The sequence below is a fragment of the Arabidopsis thaliana genome, chromosome 5, assembly GCF_000001735.4.
Source record: "Arabidopsis thaliana chromosome 5, partial sequence".
Taxonomy (NCBI): domain Eukaryota; kingdom Viridiplantae; phylum Streptophyta; class Magnoliopsida; order Brassicales; family Brassicaceae; genus Arabidopsis; species Arabidopsis thaliana.
Genome location: NC_003076.8, coordinates 3,758,382 through 3,776,681, shown reverse-complemented (window position 1 = coordinate 3,776,681; position 18,300 = coordinate 3,758,382). Strand labels below are relative to the sequence as shown.

At 38.6% G+C, this 18,300-nt stretch overlaps 4 protein-coding genes across 7 annotated transcripts; 1 reads left to right on the top strand and 3 right to left on the bottom strand.

Moving 5' to 3' along the window:
• Positions 1–10: 10 nt before the first annotated feature.
• Positions 11–4,281, bottom strand: AT5G11710 (ENTH/VHS family protein). 3 transcript variants are annotated; one of them, NM_001343211.1, is made up of 12 exons: positions 4,217–4,281; positions 3,661–3,974; positions 3,518–3,569; positions 3,051–3,130; positions 2,884–2,962; positions 2,712–2,795; positions 2,479–2,624; positions 2,174–2,392; positions 1,825–1,958; positions 1,502–1,692; positions 901–1,306; positions 20–616 (listed from the first exon to the last, which is right to left on the bottom strand). In NM_001343211.1, exons 2-12 carry the CDS (start codon positions 3,699–3,701, stop codon positions 366–368), a joined length of 1,683 nt encoding a protein of 560 aa, NP_001318545.1. In that variant the 5' UTR covers positions 3,702–3,974; positions 4,217–4,281; the 3' UTR covers positions 20–365. The 3 variants fall into 3 exon arrangements, with proteins under 3 accessions (NP_196732.2, NP_001318545.1, NP_001331892.1); NM_001343212.1 differs by lacking the exon at positions 4,217–4,281 and adding an exon at positions 4,091–4,112; NM_121209.6 differs by lacking the exon at positions 4,217–4,281 and having other exon boundaries at positions 11–616; positions 3,661–4,064.
• A 951-nt stretch (positions 4,282–5,232) lies between these two features.
• On the top strand, positions 5,233–14,291 carry AT5G11700 (ephrin type-B receptor). 2 transcript variants are annotated; one of them, NM_001343210.1, is made up of 22 exons: positions 5,233–6,400; positions 6,867–6,982; positions 7,120–7,328; positions 7,579–7,698; positions 7,905–8,036; positions 8,135–8,260; positions 8,490–8,545; positions 8,642–8,741; positions 8,813–8,930; positions 9,121–9,330; positions 9,625–9,946; positions 10,088–10,181; positions 10,326–10,434; positions 10,716–10,987; positions 11,217–11,344; positions 11,466–11,700; positions 11,803–11,991; positions 12,076–12,362; positions 12,652–12,868; positions 12,982–13,224; positions 13,387–13,475; positions 13,574–14,291. In NM_001343210.1, the coding sequence occupies exons 1-22, from the start codon at positions 5,559–5,561 to the stop codon at positions 13,719–13,721; spliced, it is 4,362 nt and encodes a 1,453-aa protein (NP_001318544.1). In that variant the 5' UTR covers positions 5,233–5,558; the 3' UTR covers positions 13,722–14,291. The 2 variants fall into 2 exon arrangements, with proteins under 2 accessions (NP_001318544.1, NP_196731.2); NM_121208.6 differs by having other exon boundaries at positions 5,266–6,400; positions 12,754–12,868; positions 13,574–14,216.
• A 44-nt stretch (positions 14,292–14,335) lies between these two features.
• On the bottom strand, positions 14,336–15,494 carry TIM17-3 (translocase inner membrane subunit 17-3). The gene is made up of 2 exons (NM_121207.4): positions 15,191–15,494; positions 14,336–14,943 (listed from the first exon to the last, which is right to left on the bottom strand). Exon 2 carries the CDS (start codon positions 14,921–14,923, stop codon positions 14,522–14,524), a length of 402 nt encoding a protein of 133 aa, NP_196730.1. The 5' UTR covers positions 14,924–14,943; positions 15,191–15,494; the 3' UTR covers positions 14,336–14,521.
• Positions 15,495–15,768: 274 nt separating this feature from the next.
• Positions 15,769–17,873, bottom strand: AT5G11680 (classical AGP protein). The gene is made up of 6 exons (NM_121206.4): positions 17,697–17,873; positions 17,110–17,289; positions 16,764–16,875; positions 16,566–16,637; positions 16,248–16,474; positions 15,769–16,150 (listed from the first exon to the last, which is right to left on the bottom strand). Exons 2-6 carry the CDS (start codon positions 17,217–17,219, stop codon positions 16,048–16,050), a joined length of 624 nt encoding a protein of 207 aa, NP_196729.1. The 5' UTR covers positions 17,220–17,289; positions 17,697–17,873; the 3' UTR covers positions 15,769–16,047.
• Positions 17,874–18,300: the final 427 nt, after the last annotated feature.

The following is an 18,300-nucleotide window of genomic DNA, read 5'->3' as shown; positions in this document are numbered from 1 at the left end:
GAATGTGAATAAAACAACTGAGAAGAAAGTTGGAGTCTCTTTCGGATTAAGAATCACACGCGATAAAAAAAATATTTGTTGAGTGGGAAGAGATACATATACTTTTGTTCTATGAACAAATCGAAACTTTAAACCAATAATAAAAGTACTCTCTTATCAAAAAAAACATAAAGACAATTCTTCTCTCTCTCATTTAAACCCAAAGTAAACGCCACAACAACAATGGCACATCAGTCACCGACCAGATTGTCCCATGAATGAAGTGCAAGAACAACAAACCCATTAAAAAAACTTACATTTCCAGTATGGAATGTAGAATCAAACTTGATATGCCTTTTCATCTCAACACCAAATCACAGACAATTTCACTGCTTAAAGCCACCAGATTGGTACCTTTGGTTACTGAGGCTGGAGAAGAAATCGTCTGAGATATCAGGTGCTTGTTGTTGTTGTTGTTGTTGCTGCTGCTGCTGTGTACTGTATAGGCCAGTTTTACCAAGCCCGGATCCTGCACCCATGGACCAGCCTGAGTAGTACGATGCAGCAGATGCTTTGTTCCCATCTTCATTGCTCAGATCCCCCACAACACCCACATCAGCTAGAGAAGCTTTTTTGGCTGGTTACAGGGAAAATAATAATCAGGACTAAAATCGAACTTAGAAACTAAAACCCAACAATTTCTTTGTCGTGACACCATGCAAACAAGCTACATGGTACTGGAACTTTATGTGAGCTAAGAATTTTGATTTGTAGAATGTACTGTTTGAAAAATAGTTGGAATGTAATCGAACAACTATACCTTTTGGGTTTGACTGCATCTAATGAGAAAATAAAACATTTTTTTCTTATAGTGCAGATCAAATGAGAGAGTTCTCGATAGAAGAGGAAGTAACGACTTACGAGCAGTTATATTGAGATCAATCAGTCCACGGCTCAGCGAATCTGCCCAAATTCCTGATTTCACCTGGAAAGGATCTTTCTTTTGCAAATGTTGTGGCTTCGAGTCTGCGAAAGACAGCGGGCTTGTGGTGTTTGTTGCACTCCCATGTACACTTGGAGCTTGTGGACCTGTAGAAACTGAAGCCGAGTGGGAAGTGAAGGCACCAAAAGGATCTGATCCATCAAAATTATCCATAGGAACTGCAGCAAATGGGTCAACAATGTTGGGAGTAGCCATAGACTCAGGTATTGATATCTTGGCTTCTGGGCTTACAACTGATTCAGAAGATGCAAAGAGATCAACCGTCGGAGGAGCTGAAGAAACTGTGACAGAAGGTTCAGACGCAGAGAAAAGATCAACTTGTTTCTGTAGAAACAGAAATGCGGAAACACATCAGTCAACGATTCAACAGCACAAGTAATTGTGAGGTGTAAAGAACGACTTCAACAGACAAACGTTTTTGTCAATTAGCGAGAAATTGCATCACATAACTGGACAGTTAATAAGGGAATTTTCCATTGTTAAAAGCTGCATACTAGCTTAGATGAAAGAAGTCACCACCTGTGTCTGTGACCCAAATTCAGCTCCCTGAGCCGAGGCTGATACAAAAGCTGCATCAGCAAACAAGTCCGCCTCTTGAAAGTTCTCGTTGTTGTTGGTGGAAGATGTTTCTGTTGGCCCAGAATCCAAGAAGTCACCAATCAGATCTCCTCCAAAAAGGTCCACTTGGTTGGCACTGCCTGTGGATGGCTCTGCCAAAAATAAAAACCATACAGGTAAGACATGCACATATGTCTATCATAAATACATGTTTATCAAACCAACTTTCTCCCGAATGAATGATAAACAATCTGCAAACTCAGCAGTCGTAGAGAGAAACATACTATTACTGGAAGTTCCCCGTGGATCAAAATCATCAAAATCATCATCGTTGTTTGAAGGAGCTGCAGATACATATGACCTATGTTTGGCAGAATCGGGTGACTTTTTACCACTGGATAGATTGTCATGGTCCGTGCTGCACATTCAGAATTGGAATCGAGTGAGCAAGATTGCACGATTAATTTACTCGACATCAGAAAAATGGTACACAAAATGAGACTAATGAGTCATAAACCAAACCAGAAATAAGAAAAGAAAAGCAAACAAGCAGCCTCTTTTGGAAAAGAAAACTCCCATAGTCTACCCAAAATATGTAACGAACATCAGAAAATGAATGGGGTTGACATAAACCTGCCATAGCGTGAAAAACTCTTCTTAGAAGTGTAGCTTTGCTCCTCAGTTTTAACACCACGTCTTGACTTTTGAAAAGACTCGTAGTCATTCTTGTCTTCTCTGGAATCTCTATCCTTGTAGCTGTCAAAATTGCTTGAACCACTTTGAAAACTACCACCAAATGAAGCTGAGGAACCAGATTTATATGTTATTCCCGTTGATGAGAGGCCAACATACCTAATTGGAGGCAGAAAAAAACGATTTAAGGCAAAGTAGAAAGAAGAACGGTCAGACCAATTATTTCCACTTGTGTAAAAACTAACTTGTTACGATTTGCTACTGCTTTGTCTCTGATTTCTGAGATTTTCTCTTTATTATTTAAAAGAGCGACTATGTTTTCCGCCTTCTTTCTCACGTTGATTCCCACATCTTTCCCATTTGGTTCAACATACTCAAAACTTGTGAGTGACTACATGGATGACAAAGATCTAGTCAGTAAAAAAAACACAATCTTAGAGAGAACTGCATATCAATATGTAAAGAGAAATAAACTGACAGATATTTGGTAAGTATGCTCAATAATCTCATCAACCGCTCGTTCTGATCCATTCGAAATCAGATAATCAATAACAGCCAATGCCTGGCAGGAAATGAAATAGAAAAACCTCAGGACACAACAAAACTATAAACTTCCAAATACAGTAGGAAAACGTCAAGAAGATACTCACCTTGTAGACATATCGCCAATCTTTTCCTGTCTCACTTAGTCTAGTCCACAAAACACTCATAACCATCTGGCACTCCGAGCTAAACATATGGCAAGTGCACATGTTAAGCAATAGCAAATCAAAAAAATATTTCCAAGTAGAATCACGAAAATGAAGCCAGAGATTACAATTTCTTCGTGGCCTGAGCTATCTCTGCCAATGCAGTACCATGGGGACCCCAAGGCTCATTATCTGTAGCATCCAATACCTGTACTAAACATAGCCATATATAATTATGAAAGGGTATCACATAATACTGAATTTGAAGAGATGATCAAACTCAAAATCCATGAAACATTGCCGCCAATTTAAGTTTACATGACGGCTCAAGCTTATCTTCTATAGAAATATGAACTCGATATTTGTGAGTCCCAAAGATGGATCTAATCTCTAGGAAATAGCAACTGTGAAGAAACTCAGCATCCGAACACAGAAACATAACAAATCCAGCTCAAATATTCAGGATTAGTGTCGATTTTCGATCTAGCAATTTTTATTTTCGTGCAATAGCTAAATCTATAGAAAGTTTTCGATCATTTTGCCTAGTAATCATGGATACAATTTGCACATATGGATACGAATCAAATAAATTCACCTTTTGCTCCATCTCAGGGACCTTCAAAACTTTCAGATTCACCTCCCTTTTTCTGTAATTGAAAACGAATCGAGATCAATCGAAAAAATATATAAAACCAAAGATCTACGGATTTGGATCGATAGAGAAAACGGAAAACCCACATCTCTCGAACAGTTTGATCGAAGACCTTCATGAAATCCATTTGGAATCCGCGAAAATGTTATGAACAAAGGAACGAAAACTGGCAAAATTTTGGTGCGAGGAGAAGTGTAGATCTAATCAGAGATGGCTCGTCTTTGTATTATGAGTTTTTTTTTTTTCAATGAAAGGCAACAACAAATAAAAAGTTAGCAGCTAGAACCGATTTTCTCGCGTAATTAGTTTTTAAAGGCGTCAAATGACTGTAAATTCGACCTGACCGTAGCCTGATCCGCAGTCTCCGATAGTCACGGCTATTGGTGGGTTGTTCAATAACCTACATGTATACAACAAAAAAAAATTGAATCCATTTCGTTTCAGTAAATAACACAACGAGTTTTAAGACCTAAGGTAAATTCTTCGAAATATTATCCAAATATAATTTATCCGAACCACTTCACGAAATAATTTAGTTGAATACTTTAAAGCACTTCAACGAAATGGCTCCGAATGGATTATATATATAATTTTTCCAGTAATGAATGTTGTTAGTGAAGATCATATTACTCTCTTCTATACCTTACTTTGTAAACGTTTTAAGTTTAATGCAATAAAATCCTTTTCTGGGGGAAAAAATATAATCCAGTTGAATATTGTTGGTCAGATAAGATTAAGTTTATAACATTATATACCCATTTTTCTATATTAAATATATCTACTACAATTGTCTTATTGAAGAAGTCAGCATGATGAGTCATATACGAGTCAAATTGCATTTGTTTTTAACTCTGGTACCAACCAATAAACCACGTAATATCAGATTATACATCACGTATCCCACTAGTTTAAATTAGTTTTTGCTGACCATGCACAATCTCTTACTTTGAACATAGAGTGTCCCCAATACATGTAGTCTAATCACTAAAATCTAATTTTGGATTTCATATGCTTTGAAGCTATAAAGTTGTTTAGAAATTAGCATACACAACAGTACCTTATCATTTTGGGTGAACCATACATTGACATTAGAAAAAAAATACCATTTTGCATTTAGAACGTGAAAATCGAAGTGATTGAAAGATTGGTGTGATGGATTAAAATGTTGGTGTTGATAATGCTGCTAGTTTTCTATTGGGCCAGCCAGATTTGTTTAATTTTTGTTTTTACTTCGTCCAGGTCACACGCATTCTGTTTCTCAATATCAAACAAAAAACACTCACGCTCAAATCTTGGCGCGTCCATATCAAACTCCTTCACAAACAGGGCCCATCAAAGCCCAATTCTTAACACCTTTCAATGTCCGAACGTAACTCCTGACGTTTTAAAAATTTTAAAAACCAAGTCATTAACCCCTTAATATCCAACAGCAAAGCGAGTAATTAAACGTAGTTAGACACGTGTCCTAATTTAATTCGATGTCAAAATAAATTAGGATACCGCTGCCACATCCAGTTCCATGTGAACCACGATGCACAGTAGTATTTCCTTTTAGAGCAATCTAAAGAATGACGTGGCGTAGTATGATTTGTTAAGATTTACCTGATTACGGTGAACTTGCACGTACCAGATCGTAACTACTCTCCGTTCCAACCTGTGTTTTCTTTTCTTCTTGGAAGCTCCCTTCCCTCTCTTTCTCTCTCCTCCGAGAAAGGAAAAGCACCACTTCTCTCTCTAAGACCCCATTTTTCGGTGAAGGTTTATGCGCTTTTCTTCTTCAACGAGACGACTAAAATACGTATACATGCGTATGTTGATGTATGCATAAGTGTTGTTGTGTGTTGGAGATTTAGAAGAGAAGGTTTGTTTGTGAATTTGTGTCTCTGAGGTTGGTTTTTCCAGTTTATTCTTCTCAATGATCCGAATTGGGGTTGAATCGAAAACCTTAGTAGACTTCGTCTGTGATGACTCTTGATACTAGTGGATGGCTCGATTTCAATTTTGCTGCGTCTTCGTCTTGGTCGCTCTTGCGGTTTTGGCCGTAAACCCTAGTTCAAGCTATCGATTTACCATTGTGGAACCGAAATCGGGTTCTGATTCCGATTTGGACTCAGATTCAGAGTCGTTACTTTTCCATCAGGACTACTCTCCGCCTGCTCCGCCACCGCCACCACCGCATGGACCGTCGGTATCTTGTAGCGAGGATCTCGGCGGCGTTGGGTTTTTGGATACTACTTGTAAGATTGTCGCCGATTTGAACCTTACGCACGATGTGTATATAGCTGGGAAGGGGAATTTTATCATCCTGCCTGGTGTTAGGTTTCACTGCCCGATCCCTGGTTGTTCTATAGCTATCAATGTTTCTGGAAACTTCTCTTTGGGAGCGGAATCTACAATTGTCGCTGGGACATTGGAGCTTACAGCTGGTAATGCTAGCTTTGCTAATGGGTCGGCGGTGAACACGACGGGGTTAGCTGGGAGCCCTCCGCCACAGACCAGTGGGACACCGCAGGGGATTGATGGTGCTGGTGGTGGACATGGTGGTAGAGGCGCTTGTTGTTTGACTGACACTAAGAAGCTACCTGAAGATGTGTGGGGAGGTGATGCATACTCTTGGTCGACTCTGCAGAAGCCGTGGAGCTATGGTAGTAAAGGAGGGTCAACTAGTAGAGAGATTGATTATGGAGGAGGAGGAGGTGGGAAAGTGAAGATGGATATTCTGCAGCTTCTGGATGTTAACGGAAGCCTTTTGGCAAACGGAGGCTATGGAGGAGCCAAAGGCGGTGGTGGATCTGGTGGCAGCATCTACATCAAGGCATACAAGATGTAATCAACTTTCGTTTCTATGCTCTCTTTCACTAGCTGTTAATTAGATTAAATGCATATATTTTAAATTACTTATAGTCAGCAGGGAATGCAAAATTTACAGTACTTGCTTGGTCCTGATATTTTCTTAAGATCATAATCTTACCTTAGGACAAGTTGAGTTTCTAGAAATGATACAAAATTGCACTTTCGTTTCATAATAATATTCTAGAAATGTGAGTTTCTGTTCTCAATTGGAAGTATGTGATTAAGCATGAATCTTATTTATGACAATATATATTTCGAAAGAATTTAGATCTTGCTCATATCTCTCCAAAATGTGTTGTCTGCTGTTGTATGATACACATGAAACAACTCATTTTCTTTGCTTATTTTAAAAGGTTGGTAGTGAGCCTTTTGTCTTCTTAGATTCTTGGTAAATTGATTTTAGCTAGCATCCTCTGCTTTGCTGTTATTTGAAGTGCAGGACTGGAATTGGAAAGATCAGTGCATGTGGTGGGAGTGGTTATGGTGGTGGGGGTGGTGGAAGAGTATCTGTCGATATTTTTAGTAGGCATGATGACCCGAAGATTTTTGTGCATGGTTCGATTCTCTTTACTTGGTTATTTTGTTTACATTTGCTCATTTGATTCACGGTTTTTGTTTTGAGCCAGTATAACCAATACGTGCTTGCCTAACATTAACAATCATGTAAACTGATCTTATCTTCCTAAACACAGGCGGATACAGTATCGGATGTCCAGATAACTCGGGTGCTGCTGGAACTCTATATGATGCTGTTCCCCGAAGCCTTTTCGTTAGCAACTACAATCAGACAACAGACACGTATACGCTTCTCTTAGAATTTCCATTCCAGCCACTTTGGACCAATGTTTATATTCAGGATAAAGCACGCGCAACTTGTCCTCTGTTATGGAGTCGTGTCCAGGTATTTAGAAAATAAATATCCAGTACATGGGCTTTGTAGGCTTACTGATCTTTCTCCTTGCAGTGTTTATGTTAGCACTATTTGTGATCGTATTTACAAAGATTACTATCTTTTATTTTGTATATCTAGTGTCTGTTGTGTCGCCTCTATATATGTTTTCTTAAAAGGTATTTAGTGGAACTCTTGTTTTTCAGCATATTATCTTGCAAAATTGATGAATTGGAGTACTCAAACAGAACTCAATATGTAGGTTCAAGGACAAATTAGTTTGTTGTGCGGTGGTGTTTTGAGCTTCGGATTAGCTCATTATGGTACATCAGTATTTGAGTTGTTGGCAGAAGAACTCTTAATGAGTGATTCTACCATCAAGGTGAGTATTATCCTGATTCTCTACCTTTTTAGAAAATGGGGATGCAACAGCATTGTGTCTGTCTACGTCAGATATGAATATTTCTTTCTGTTGCTAAGATCTGCTTCACTCTTGGCTTACCTGGCCGTTCTTCACACTCCATGTACTGTTTTGGTATTCATGTTAATCACTTGTTCATCATGTTTATGTTTATTGGTATGCATCAGGTTTACGGGGCATTACGCATGACTGTCAAGATGTTCTTGATGTGGAACTCAGAATTGCATTTAGATGGAGGAGGAGGAGATACAACTGTTTCAACTTCCATGCTTGAGGCTAGCAATTTATTCGTTCTTAGGGTACTCACAAACTCATGTCATAGTTTTTCTCCTTAAAAGTAATTTGTGACATAGCGTCGCATCTAATTTTTGTGTGTGACCTCTCTATCCAAATATAGGGATCATCTGTCATTCGGTCAAATGCAAATCTTGGAGTCCATGGACAAGGTTTCTTGAATCTAACTGGACCAGGGGATTCAATTGAAGCACAACGGCTTGTTTTGTCACTGTTTTACCGGATTTATGTAAGGGGTTTCCTTTTGTTAGTTTGGTGACAATCCTGCATTAGTTGACATCTTATATTTTGTGAATCAAAAATAGTTTGTGTTTATAGCTCTGAAAATGTAATGAATATAGGCATAATGTGACTATTGGTCTCCTTTAAAGGCCATATTGGCTGTTGTATAACAAATATAGAAAGGTACTTGATTTGGCCATGTAGGAGTTAATGATTTTTTTTCCTGGCAATTGAAGGTTGGGCCTGGGTCTATCTTGCGTGCTCCTCTACTGAATGCGTCCAGAGATGCTGTGTGAGTTTGAAGAAAAATGTCATATTTATGGTTAGTTTGTGTGCAATATTCTTCGGATATAAAAGCTAACAATATTTGAACTCATATCCGTTGCAGTACACCAAAGCTCTATTGTGAACGACAAGATTGCCCTTATGAACTACTGAATCCTCCAGAGGATTGCAATGTGAATGCATCTCTGTCCTTTACTCTACAGGTATTTCAACCATTCTTTAACTTGTATTGTATGCTCTAACTTGAAAACTCTGATAATTTCTTTCTTTCTAGATATGCCGAGTTGAGGATATTCTCGTCGAAGGTTTCATTAAAGGATCAGTAGTTCATTTCCACCGGGCAAAAACTGTAACCCTTGAACCCTCTGGAGAGATTAGTGCCAGTGGAATGGGTAACAATAACTACTTTTTATTTGGATTTTGTTTTGATCGCGCATCATACTTCTACATTTCGTATGGGCATGTCCTTGGCTTACTCCTCCAATATAAGATTTAAGGTGCTACCTCCATATAGGGAGAAAGAAGATATAATCTTACGGTCTTTTTAAGATGTTTACGTAGCAACACACATATGTTTCACAGGTTGTAGAGGTGGCGTAGGTGAAGGTAAATTGCTTGGAAATGGCTTTGGCAGTGGTGGTGGACATGGTGGTAAAGGGGGGCGTGTTTGTTACAATAACAGCTGTGTTGAAGGTGGAATTACATATGGAAATGCAAATCTCCCTTGTGAGCTTGGCAGTGGAAGTGGCGATTTTAGCCCTGGTTATTCATCTGCTGGTGGTGGTATTGTAGGTATGAAACGTCAGATATTTTGATGATTCTGTTCTAGTAAACTTGAGAGATTAGGTTGTGTAATTGATGCAAATGTTTGATGTAGACTATTGACTAGATTCGTATTCCATGTGTCAAATATTTGGCAAATTATATTTTGTTATTTCGTCACAAGTTTATTTAATATCCCATTAACAGTGTAGAAGCTTGTCATGATTTAGGCCATACACTCGTACATGCTGTTCCCATGAGAGCTTACTACTTTAAAGATGATACCTTTTAACCTGTTCTTTGTTTTCCTTTCAATCTGGTCAGTGATTGGTTCAATGGAGCAGCCTCTATCTGGTTTATCGCTTGAAGGCTCAATTAGGGTTGATGGAGAAAGTGTCAAACGTTTGAGTAGAGATGAAAACGGTTCTATTGTAGCTCCTGGGGGTGGTTCTGGGGGAACAGTCCTTTTGTTCCTGCGTTATCTTATTTTAGGAGAGTCATCTCTTCTCTCAAGTGGTGGTGGGTCTGGCAGTCCTGGTGGTGGTGGTGGTGGCGGAGGTGGGAGGATTCATTTTCATTGGTCAAACATTCCTACTGGGGACATATACCAGCCAATTGCTAGTGTAAAAGGAATAATTCATGCACGGTATGTCCTCTATATACATGTGCTGTTCCCATGATCGTTAATGTGTTTTCTGTCATTAACTGCATTTCCAATGTCTATTTTGTTATTGGATATCGTATTCCAGCCTATCACATTTACTATTGTTTTTAATTGTAATCGTAGAGGGGGAGCAGCAGCGGATGATGGTTTTTATGGCAAAAATGGTACAATAACTGGGACGGCTTGTCCGAAGGGACTCCACGGTATATTTTGCAAGGTTAGGAAAACTTAGTACAACATTTTCCTGCTCTATCATATCACTGAGGCGAAATTTCTATTTGCCTTTTGTTCCCTTACCACGATTGAATTTTATTTTACGTTTCGAAGCTCACTGTATTCACAATTCTATTATTTTCTCCAGGAATGCCCATCTGGTACATTCAAGAATGTTACTGGATCCGACCCTTCTCTTTGTCGTCCTTGTCCGGTTGATGAGCTTCCAACTCGTGCTGTCTATGTCACAGTTCGAGGTATAAATAGCATTCACTTATATCTTGAACTCTTGTGTATTACATATGCGCTATAAATTTTCCTAACTTTCAGTGACAAGTTTTGTTTTCCGTTCAACTACTAAGCCTGAATTTTTATTCTATTTATTTTGTAACGATTTATGAATAAACCAAACCGTTCAACTACAAAGTCTGTAGATTTTAAGTGTGGTTGAAGATTTAAGTTTGGCTATGGTAATATATAGGACCTATAAACTGATGCTGAAAATGCTTATGTCTCAACTATAAACCTTGGAATACAGGTGGTGTTTCTGAGACACCATGTCCATATCGATGCATATCGGAAAGGTATCACATGCCACACTGTTACACCGCACTCGAGGAGTTAATTTACACATTTGGTGGGCCTTGGTTGTTTGGTCTTCTTCTGATGGGTCTCCTCATCCTCTTAGCACTTGTACTTAGTGTTGCACGAATGAAATTTGTTGGAGTTGATGATTTACCTGGCCCAGCTCCCACACAGCATGGCTCTCAAATAGATCATTCGTTCCCTTTCCTGGAATCACTTAATGAGGTTAGATGATTTACTTTGTGTTGAAACATTATATAGAAAAACTGCATGGTCATCTTACTTTCTGCGTTCATATGTATAAGCAAATGTAGAATGCTTTTTTGTATTTGCTGATATTTCACTACAGATGCAAGTAATGTTTGTTCAAAAGACATAATTCAGCGAAATAATCCGCCAAACACTCCTTATATTACAGTGTTGTGCTGCTGTTTATAATGTTATTCTTTGTCAGGTGTTGGAAACAAATAGAGCTGAGCAATCTCAGAGTCATGTGCATAGAATGTATTTTATGGGTCCTAATACATTCAGTGAACCGTGGCATCTCTCACACATTCCCCCGGAGGAGATTAAAGAGATAGTGTAAGTTGTTTGTTATTTTATTTCAAGCTGATTTAGGAATGTTTCTCATTGTTTTGTCTATAGATACTTAATAAGTGGCCTTGGTTCTGAACTATTTTTATATTGGTTTTGGGTTTTTTAGATATGAGGCTGCATTTAACACATTTGTCGACGAAATCAACTCTATAGCTGCATATCAATGGTGGGAAGGTGCTATATATAGTATTCTTTCAGTAGTTGCGTATCCGCTCGCATGGTCATGGCAGCAATGGCGGCGGAAGATGAAGTTGCAAAAATTGCGTGAGTTTGTACGTTCAGAATATGATCACTCCTGTTTACGCTCCTGTCGCTCCCGAGCTTTATACGAGGGTCTGAAGGTAACAGGACTACACATTTTGAGAATATCTAATTCCGTTTACAAGGATTTGTTGGTGTAAGGTTTAGTATATATATATATATATATATTTATTTTAATATAGGTCGCTGCAACCTCCGATTTGATGCTTGCGTATCTGGATTTCTTCCTTGGTGGGGATGAAAAAAGGACAGACCTTCCACCTCGACTTCACCAAAGGTTTCCAATGCCCATATTGTTTGGTGGTGATGGCAGTTACATGGCTCCTTTCTCACTTCAAAATGACAACATTCTTACCAGTCTGATGAGTCAGGTTGGTTCCTTAGTTAACGAGAAGCAGTTTCAGCAGTTAAATGAAAGGTTGTATCGATTCTTTCTCATTGTTTTACTTTCTCAGCTTGGTTCGCCTACTACTTGGTATAGACTGGTGGCTGGTGTAAATGCTCAATTACGTCTTGTTCGCCGTGGGCGTCTGAGATCAACATTTCATTCTGTTCTGAGATGGTTAGAAACTCATGCTAATCCCGCTCTGGAAACACATGGCATACGGGTTGATCTGGCCTGGTTCCAGACTACAGCTTGTGGTTACTGCCAATATGGTCTCTTGATTCATACTGTTGAGGATTGTGAACCAACATCACCTCAGTGTGTCAGTGAAACAACATGGACTGAAATCCAGCCACGGTAAATGAATGAGAAATTGCATGCAGTCTGTCTATCTATTCTATCTTAATGTCCATTTCGTGGTAACAATAGTCATGATACCATTCTTTCTTCTGTATGTGCTATGCTGGTTTAGGTTGAATAGAAAATATGAACTGAGAAATCTAGATAAACAAGATGATCACAATTCTTTCTTGATCACTCTAGAAATTTAAGATTTCTTTTGTGATGTCACTGTTTATCATGTTTTCGTAGTGCACTTCGTATCTAGTTATGCTGCTTTTTGATGTCTTGGTTTTGTAACTTCTAGTTATGGCGTGAATGCACATAAAGAAAATTCTCCACCACATTTGAGAGAGAGTAGGCTCTTCAACCAACCCCACTCAAACACCGAGGATTATACGACACGCAGAAAGAACTATGGAGGGATAATCGACCTTGACAGCTTACCGAGTCTGAAAGAGAAGAGAGATATGTTTTTCCTTCTCTCTTTCTTAGTTCACAACACAAAACCTGTGGGCCACCAGGTACGAACCCAATCAAAATCTTTATGGTATGAATGTATTCTTAAATGTTGTGACGTTCAACTTTTCTAGAATTTTAATGTCTCTTCCCTCTGTTATCGTCTTTGGTATTGCAGGATATGGTTGGCTTAGTTATCTCGATGTTACTTTTAGGAGATTTTAGTCTAGTCTTGCTCACACTCCTCCAGCTGTATTCGATTTCTTTGCTGGATGTACTTTTGGCTTTGTTTATATTACCTCTCGGCTTGCTTCTGCCATTCCCCGCTGGGATTAATGCCTTATTCAGTCATGGACCCAGACGCTCTGCTGGCTTAGCACGTGTTTACGCATTGTGGAACTTCATGTCCTTAGTCAATGTGGTAAGTTTTCTTTGTTGACAACTTGTTATGTGGAGAAATGCAATGTGGTTCAGTTCACATGAGGATGAATATAATAGTTATATCTGTGGACATTATGGGTGTTGATTCTTTAGAACATGCTGCATGTCTCACATTATCTGACGAGTTTTGGTTCTGTGACAGTTTGTGGCTTTTCTCTGCGGATATGTTCATTATCATAGTGAATCATCAGCTAGCAAGAAAATCCCATTTCAGCCGTGGAATATAAACATGTGAGTTTTACTACTATGCAAAGTTGTACCTTTCTCTGTGACAATCTTATGTTTTGTTTGTTGGGTTTGTGATGTCTGTACCTTTTTGGGGGATGCAGGGGTGAAAGTGAATGGTGGATATTCCCAGCAGGACTGGTCGTGTGTAAGATAATGCAATCGCAGCTCATAAATCGACATGTAGCAAACCTGGAGATACAAGACCGCTCGTTGTATAGTAAGGATTATGAGCTGTTTTGGCAGTCGTGACAAAGTCTTGTCAGGTAATTTTTCTCAGAACAACTAAAAACAGTCCTGCCCCAAGTTTGGAGTGGGGATTTCAGTTTGTTTTTTTTGTTCTTTTGTTTCTCTTCTTGTAATTCTATTACTCCAGGTGAATAGAATTAGGATACAAAAGAGAAGGAACTCTGATTGTTAAAAGAAAAAAAGTTTATTTGAGGGATATAATTAGGGACAAAAACATGTAATCTAAAGATCCTGTTTGGGTTTCTTGGGGCTCTCGGTTTTGGTTTTGAGTGGATATGGTCGTGTTGGTGACTGGTGAAGATCCTCCTTCAAAGGTTGTATGTAAATAAGTGAGAAACCAGAATGATGATCTATCTACTTGAGGCTGTGCTTATTATATCTGCCTCAGTACACCTGAGTTGTTTTTTGGTGTATATTATTGACAAGAAATGGATTTGGTTCTTGATTTGGTGTGTGCACTAGTTGGGACTTAACTAAGGAGTTTTTTTCAGAATGATCAAAATCAGGGAATAATTTAACTTTTGACTGTCGAGCTCAATAATATCTTTGACTCATTCCCTCATCTTCCCCTTCCCAAATGTTTTTCCCCTGAGATTTCATCTACTTAAAAGAAACTATTCAAAAAGGAACACTTGAATAGCAATAATTAGTTCTTGATGACGTTTATACAAAAATGATCAGAAATTCTCAACCACGAAATCTGTTAAACTTTCCATGAAACAGTAATTTTGAAGAATTGATAACGAAAAGGCAATTATCATGAAAGTCTAAATGACATTCTCATCAAAGACAACCCAAAAAGCTTACTTGCTCCCGAACGGAGGGTTGAGTACAGCCAAAAAAAAACCAAACATAACCGCTGATGTTGAAGCTGCAACAACCCCTTTTCGGATAGACAGAACTCCACCTGTAGCAGCACCCGCTACGATGGAGTTCCATGGATCTTCCTTCTTCCTGATGCGCACCAATGCATAGTCAAATGTTGAGAGCAATCCTCCAAATACAGCAAAAGTGCCTCCCAAGCGAGGAGCATTCATGCTAGCCGCTTGTGTTCCTCCAACATATCGAGCACCTATTGGGGAATTGTATGCCCCTCTCACGAAATGATATACAGAACCTCCAACAGCTCCCGCTCCAAATGCATAACCGATAGCATTGACTATACGGTATAGGCCATGTTCCTTAGATTTCTTCTTAGTGTCCATGTTCCTGACAATGCTAGTTTCTACAGAGGAAGGTCAGAGATCTCACAACAAAACTGAATGAACCAATCATCTTAAGAACAAACCGCATAAAAAGCTGCAAATTTTGAAAAGGGCTAATTATCGAAGCTAAGAAATCCTCCGCTTATGAATTGAGCTCAGCACAAGAATCCGAATACCAGAGATATACATCACAGAAACTAATCTAGGAATGATAGAAATTCTGATTCCATTAAGAGCAAACAAAACGGAGCTTGGTTAAACACTAACCAGAAAAGAAGCAGCAGATTCTAGTGACCGATAATGAAGTCGCTTCTAATCAGAGAGGGCGTGCGAGCCCCCGAAATTAGGGTTTCTAGGTGAAAACGATCGACAATTGTAAATCCTCACTCGTACCTTCGCTCTCGCTCCTCCTAATTTGGACCAGTGTCGCTATAAATTTCTGCAGAACTAACTAGAATGCTATGCCTAGTGAGTGTTACAATTTGTTTTGTCAGAAAAAAAACACCCTGGTCTTTGTTTTTTTTAATAAATGGCTGGAAAGCCACTTTCTCTGGAAAATAAAGCTAGAATGCCACCTTCGTATTTTCATTTTCTTTTACAATTTTGTTTTAAATCAAAAACTAAGGAAAGGTCCAAAAACCCAATTTCAATATTGAAAACTACCAACCCAACCTAAAGTATCCGATTATCCATTCCAAATTTTATGGTCCAACCCTGAACCTCAAATCTTAGTCCATTGGGTTTTAGCTTGCAAAATATATGTTTTGTGGTTTTGTGTGTCCCACTAGTGGCCACGACTTACTACAAGCTCAAGTATTCGCGATTTAGCTGAAGAAAATTGAGCGTGCGGATCAGCCAAATCCGACTTTTCATGGTTCAGGCGAACCGGCAGGGTTTTCGACCCACATTTTGTTCAATATATGAACCAAACTTATGATTATTACGACTCCAATTTTACCAGATACATCCACACACCAAACAAGTCTCATCTTTCTTTACACAGATGGTTTTAGACTTTTAGTTTTCAACTTTAAACAAACAAACAACACGTTTTGCTTATTAGCAACACTAATCTGTTGCTGTTTCTGTATTCATAGCCTTTGTATTTTTTTTTTCCGTGTATCTCAATGTTCCGCCGCACCCGAATGGTAAGCTCTACGCCTCAACTGAGATTCCCCTGATGGCTGTTGCAGATATATCCTCGTTGGATCATTAGGGTCCACGTACCTGCACATACACAATGACGACCACACAAGATTTTATGAGGAACAACAGCTTTTACTACTATCAAAAAACTTTCCGATTGATTTCTGATGGGACTTACGCATGTCTCATCATTTCGTCCACAGGTGTCTGAGCGGCTTGAAGAGGATCAACATGAGGAGCTGCCGCTGCTGCTTCTGCTGCTTGTTGCATTTGTCTGTTGTATTGTCTCACTGATGATATGAGATTCAAGAAGAGAGGAACAAATGTCCCACAACCACCTTCCTTAAATAGGATCTTGAAACTGTGTGTTGAATATAGAGCTCTATGCTCATTTTCTGGCACCACCTGGAAATTTTGTTACATGCCAATAAGTAAATATGTATAGTTTCCTTACAAGGAAAGAAACTATAAATTCTCCATGAAAGTTTGTACTTACAGGCTCCACTTGTCCAGCAATATTGTTGCAGTGAAATATTGGCTGATTAAATTTCTCGGCATGGATGTAAAGCTACAGAGTAACATATAATCCATAAGCTAATATGTAGCATGTAGTTCCATAACCAAATTTAACAGAGCTACACTTGTGCCATGTATTAACTAAATCAGAGACAAAAATAAGATAAAGTTACTGTACCAGGGGCATGTCAAAAGCAACAAAGTTGTCAACAGGCTTGCTTGAAACAAAGACCATCCGTATATTAGACAAGTAAATCACCCCCTTGGCCTTAACATGACCTCCATGCCCTCTGGATCATACAACAAGAAAGAACATCAGGGAAGTGTTTAAAGCCCAGAGCTCATATGTCTGTTCACTTCTGAGACTTATCTTATTTACAAGTAAACTTAATGGTTCATATGCTAGATGAGTGGATCTAAACCGACTCAAAACGGTACTAAAATGGAGACCAACAATAATCATCAAATCAATAAACCACTTAAGGAGATCCAAAACATGCGTGACGAGAGAAGGGAACACGAACCCAGGGATCTTGTCGACTTCAAACTCAACACCATCTCGGACTAGGACGAACATTTCATTAACAAAGGGAACAGGCATCCCATTGGGTAGTAATTGAGGGTTTAGCGCCATGAACTGCAATTCAGATTGATCAAGCCAATGATTATATAATTCCTTGTTCTGTTCTTCTTCTCTGCGTAACCTGATCACACAAATGAGAATATAAACACATTTCCAAATATACTTAGACAATCAGAAGATAATTCAAAGGAACATGCTCCAAATTAGCAAATAATTATTCACAGATCCAAGTAACTAGAGCCAATTAACATCCACATATCATCAGCTTCCAATTTCAGATATGCAAAAGAGCAAATAAAATTGAGGTTTTTAGCTAATTCAAATCGAAACGTTCCTATAATGTAGAAACAAAGACTAGGATTAATAATACGTGTTCAAAACAAATCAATCAACAAAGAAAATATCTAATTCCTTAGAGAATCAAAATCTGATAGCAATAAGAAAGCAGTAACAGAACGATCCAAGTTCAATTTCAAGCAATCCTTTACTCGTAATTTTCTCGCGAATAGAAAAGCTGAAGGAACATACCTGGGTCTACAGAGCTTAAAAGGATTTTGATCGGAGAGATTGAAGAAGAAGAGGATAGGGGTAATAAAAGGGCCAAGATCACAGTTTCTCGTTTTTTCCAGAAAAGAGACGCGACGCGGTTTATTCTTAAAACCTTCTAACCATTTTATTCGTCCCTCTACTTATTTCTTTAGTTCGATTTTCGCCCGCAATTTGATTTCGTTACAATTGTCCCCATCTACAGTTACTATTTGGGCCTTATTACATCTCAGATTAAAGGGACCGTTCAGCCCATTTTCAGTTGTTTTAACTTTGGTTTCGGTTTAGGTGTTTATTTATTTTTTTGACATCTTGTTTCGGTTTAGTTTTGGTTTGGATTGTTTGAGCTTTCGATTTTAACCAAAACGTGAAGACGAGTTTTAGAGATTCTTGTTATTGTTTTAGCTATTTATAACAAGTAGTTACCTAAAATGCCAAAATCATTAGCTTAAGATTAGGAGTTTTGTTGTTTTTAGAACATTTTGCTCAGTACAATTTAGAAACCACTTTCAAAAGAGTATTCAGCTATGCTTCTATAGTCCTATTATCTATATGAAACTTTTGATAAACTCTTCAAAATAATGAT

Bases quoted from the DNA above. Each gene is read 5' to 3' on its own strand.
- TIM17-3 (NM_121207.4), bottom strand. From the start codon at position 14,923: ATGGACACTAAGAAGAAATCTAAGGAACATGGCCTATACCGTATAGTC.
- AT5G11710 (NM_001343211.1), bottom strand. From the start codon at position 3,701: ATGGATTTCATGAAGGTCTTCGATCAAACTGTTCGAGAGAT. The intron at 2,393-2,478 runs GTTAGTTTTTAC...GCCTCCAATTAG, and splicing joins GCAGTAGCAAATCGTAACAA to GTATGTTGGCCTCTCATCAA. The intron at 1,693-1,824 runs GTATGTTTCTCT...TATTTTTGGCAG, and splicing joins ACGGGGAACTTCCAGTAATA to AGCCATCCACAGGCAGTGCC.
- AT5G11680 (NM_121206.4), bottom strand. From the start codon at position 17,219: ATGGCGCTAAACCCTCAATTACTACCCAATGGGATGCCTGTTCCCTTT. The intron at 16,876-17,109 runs GTTCGTGTTCCC...TGTATGATCCAG, and splicing joins GAAGTCGACAAGATCCCTGG to AGGGCATGGAGGTCATGTTA. The intron at 16,151-16,247 runs GTAAGTCCCATC...GTGTATGTGCAG, and splicing joins GACGAAATGATGAGACATGC to GTACGTGGACCCTAATGATC.
- AT5G11700 (NM_001343210.1), top strand. From the start codon at position 5,559: ATGGCTCGATTTCAATTTTGCTGCGTCTTCGTCTTGGTCGCTCTTGCG. The intron at 8,037-8,134 runs GTACTCACAAAC...ATCCAAATATAG, and splicing joins GCAATTTATTCGTTCTTAGG to GGATCATCTGTCATTCGGTC. The intron at 12,363-12,651 runs GTAAATGAATGA...TGTAACTTCTAG, and splicing joins TGGACTGAAATCCAGCCACG to TTATGGCGTGAATGCACATA.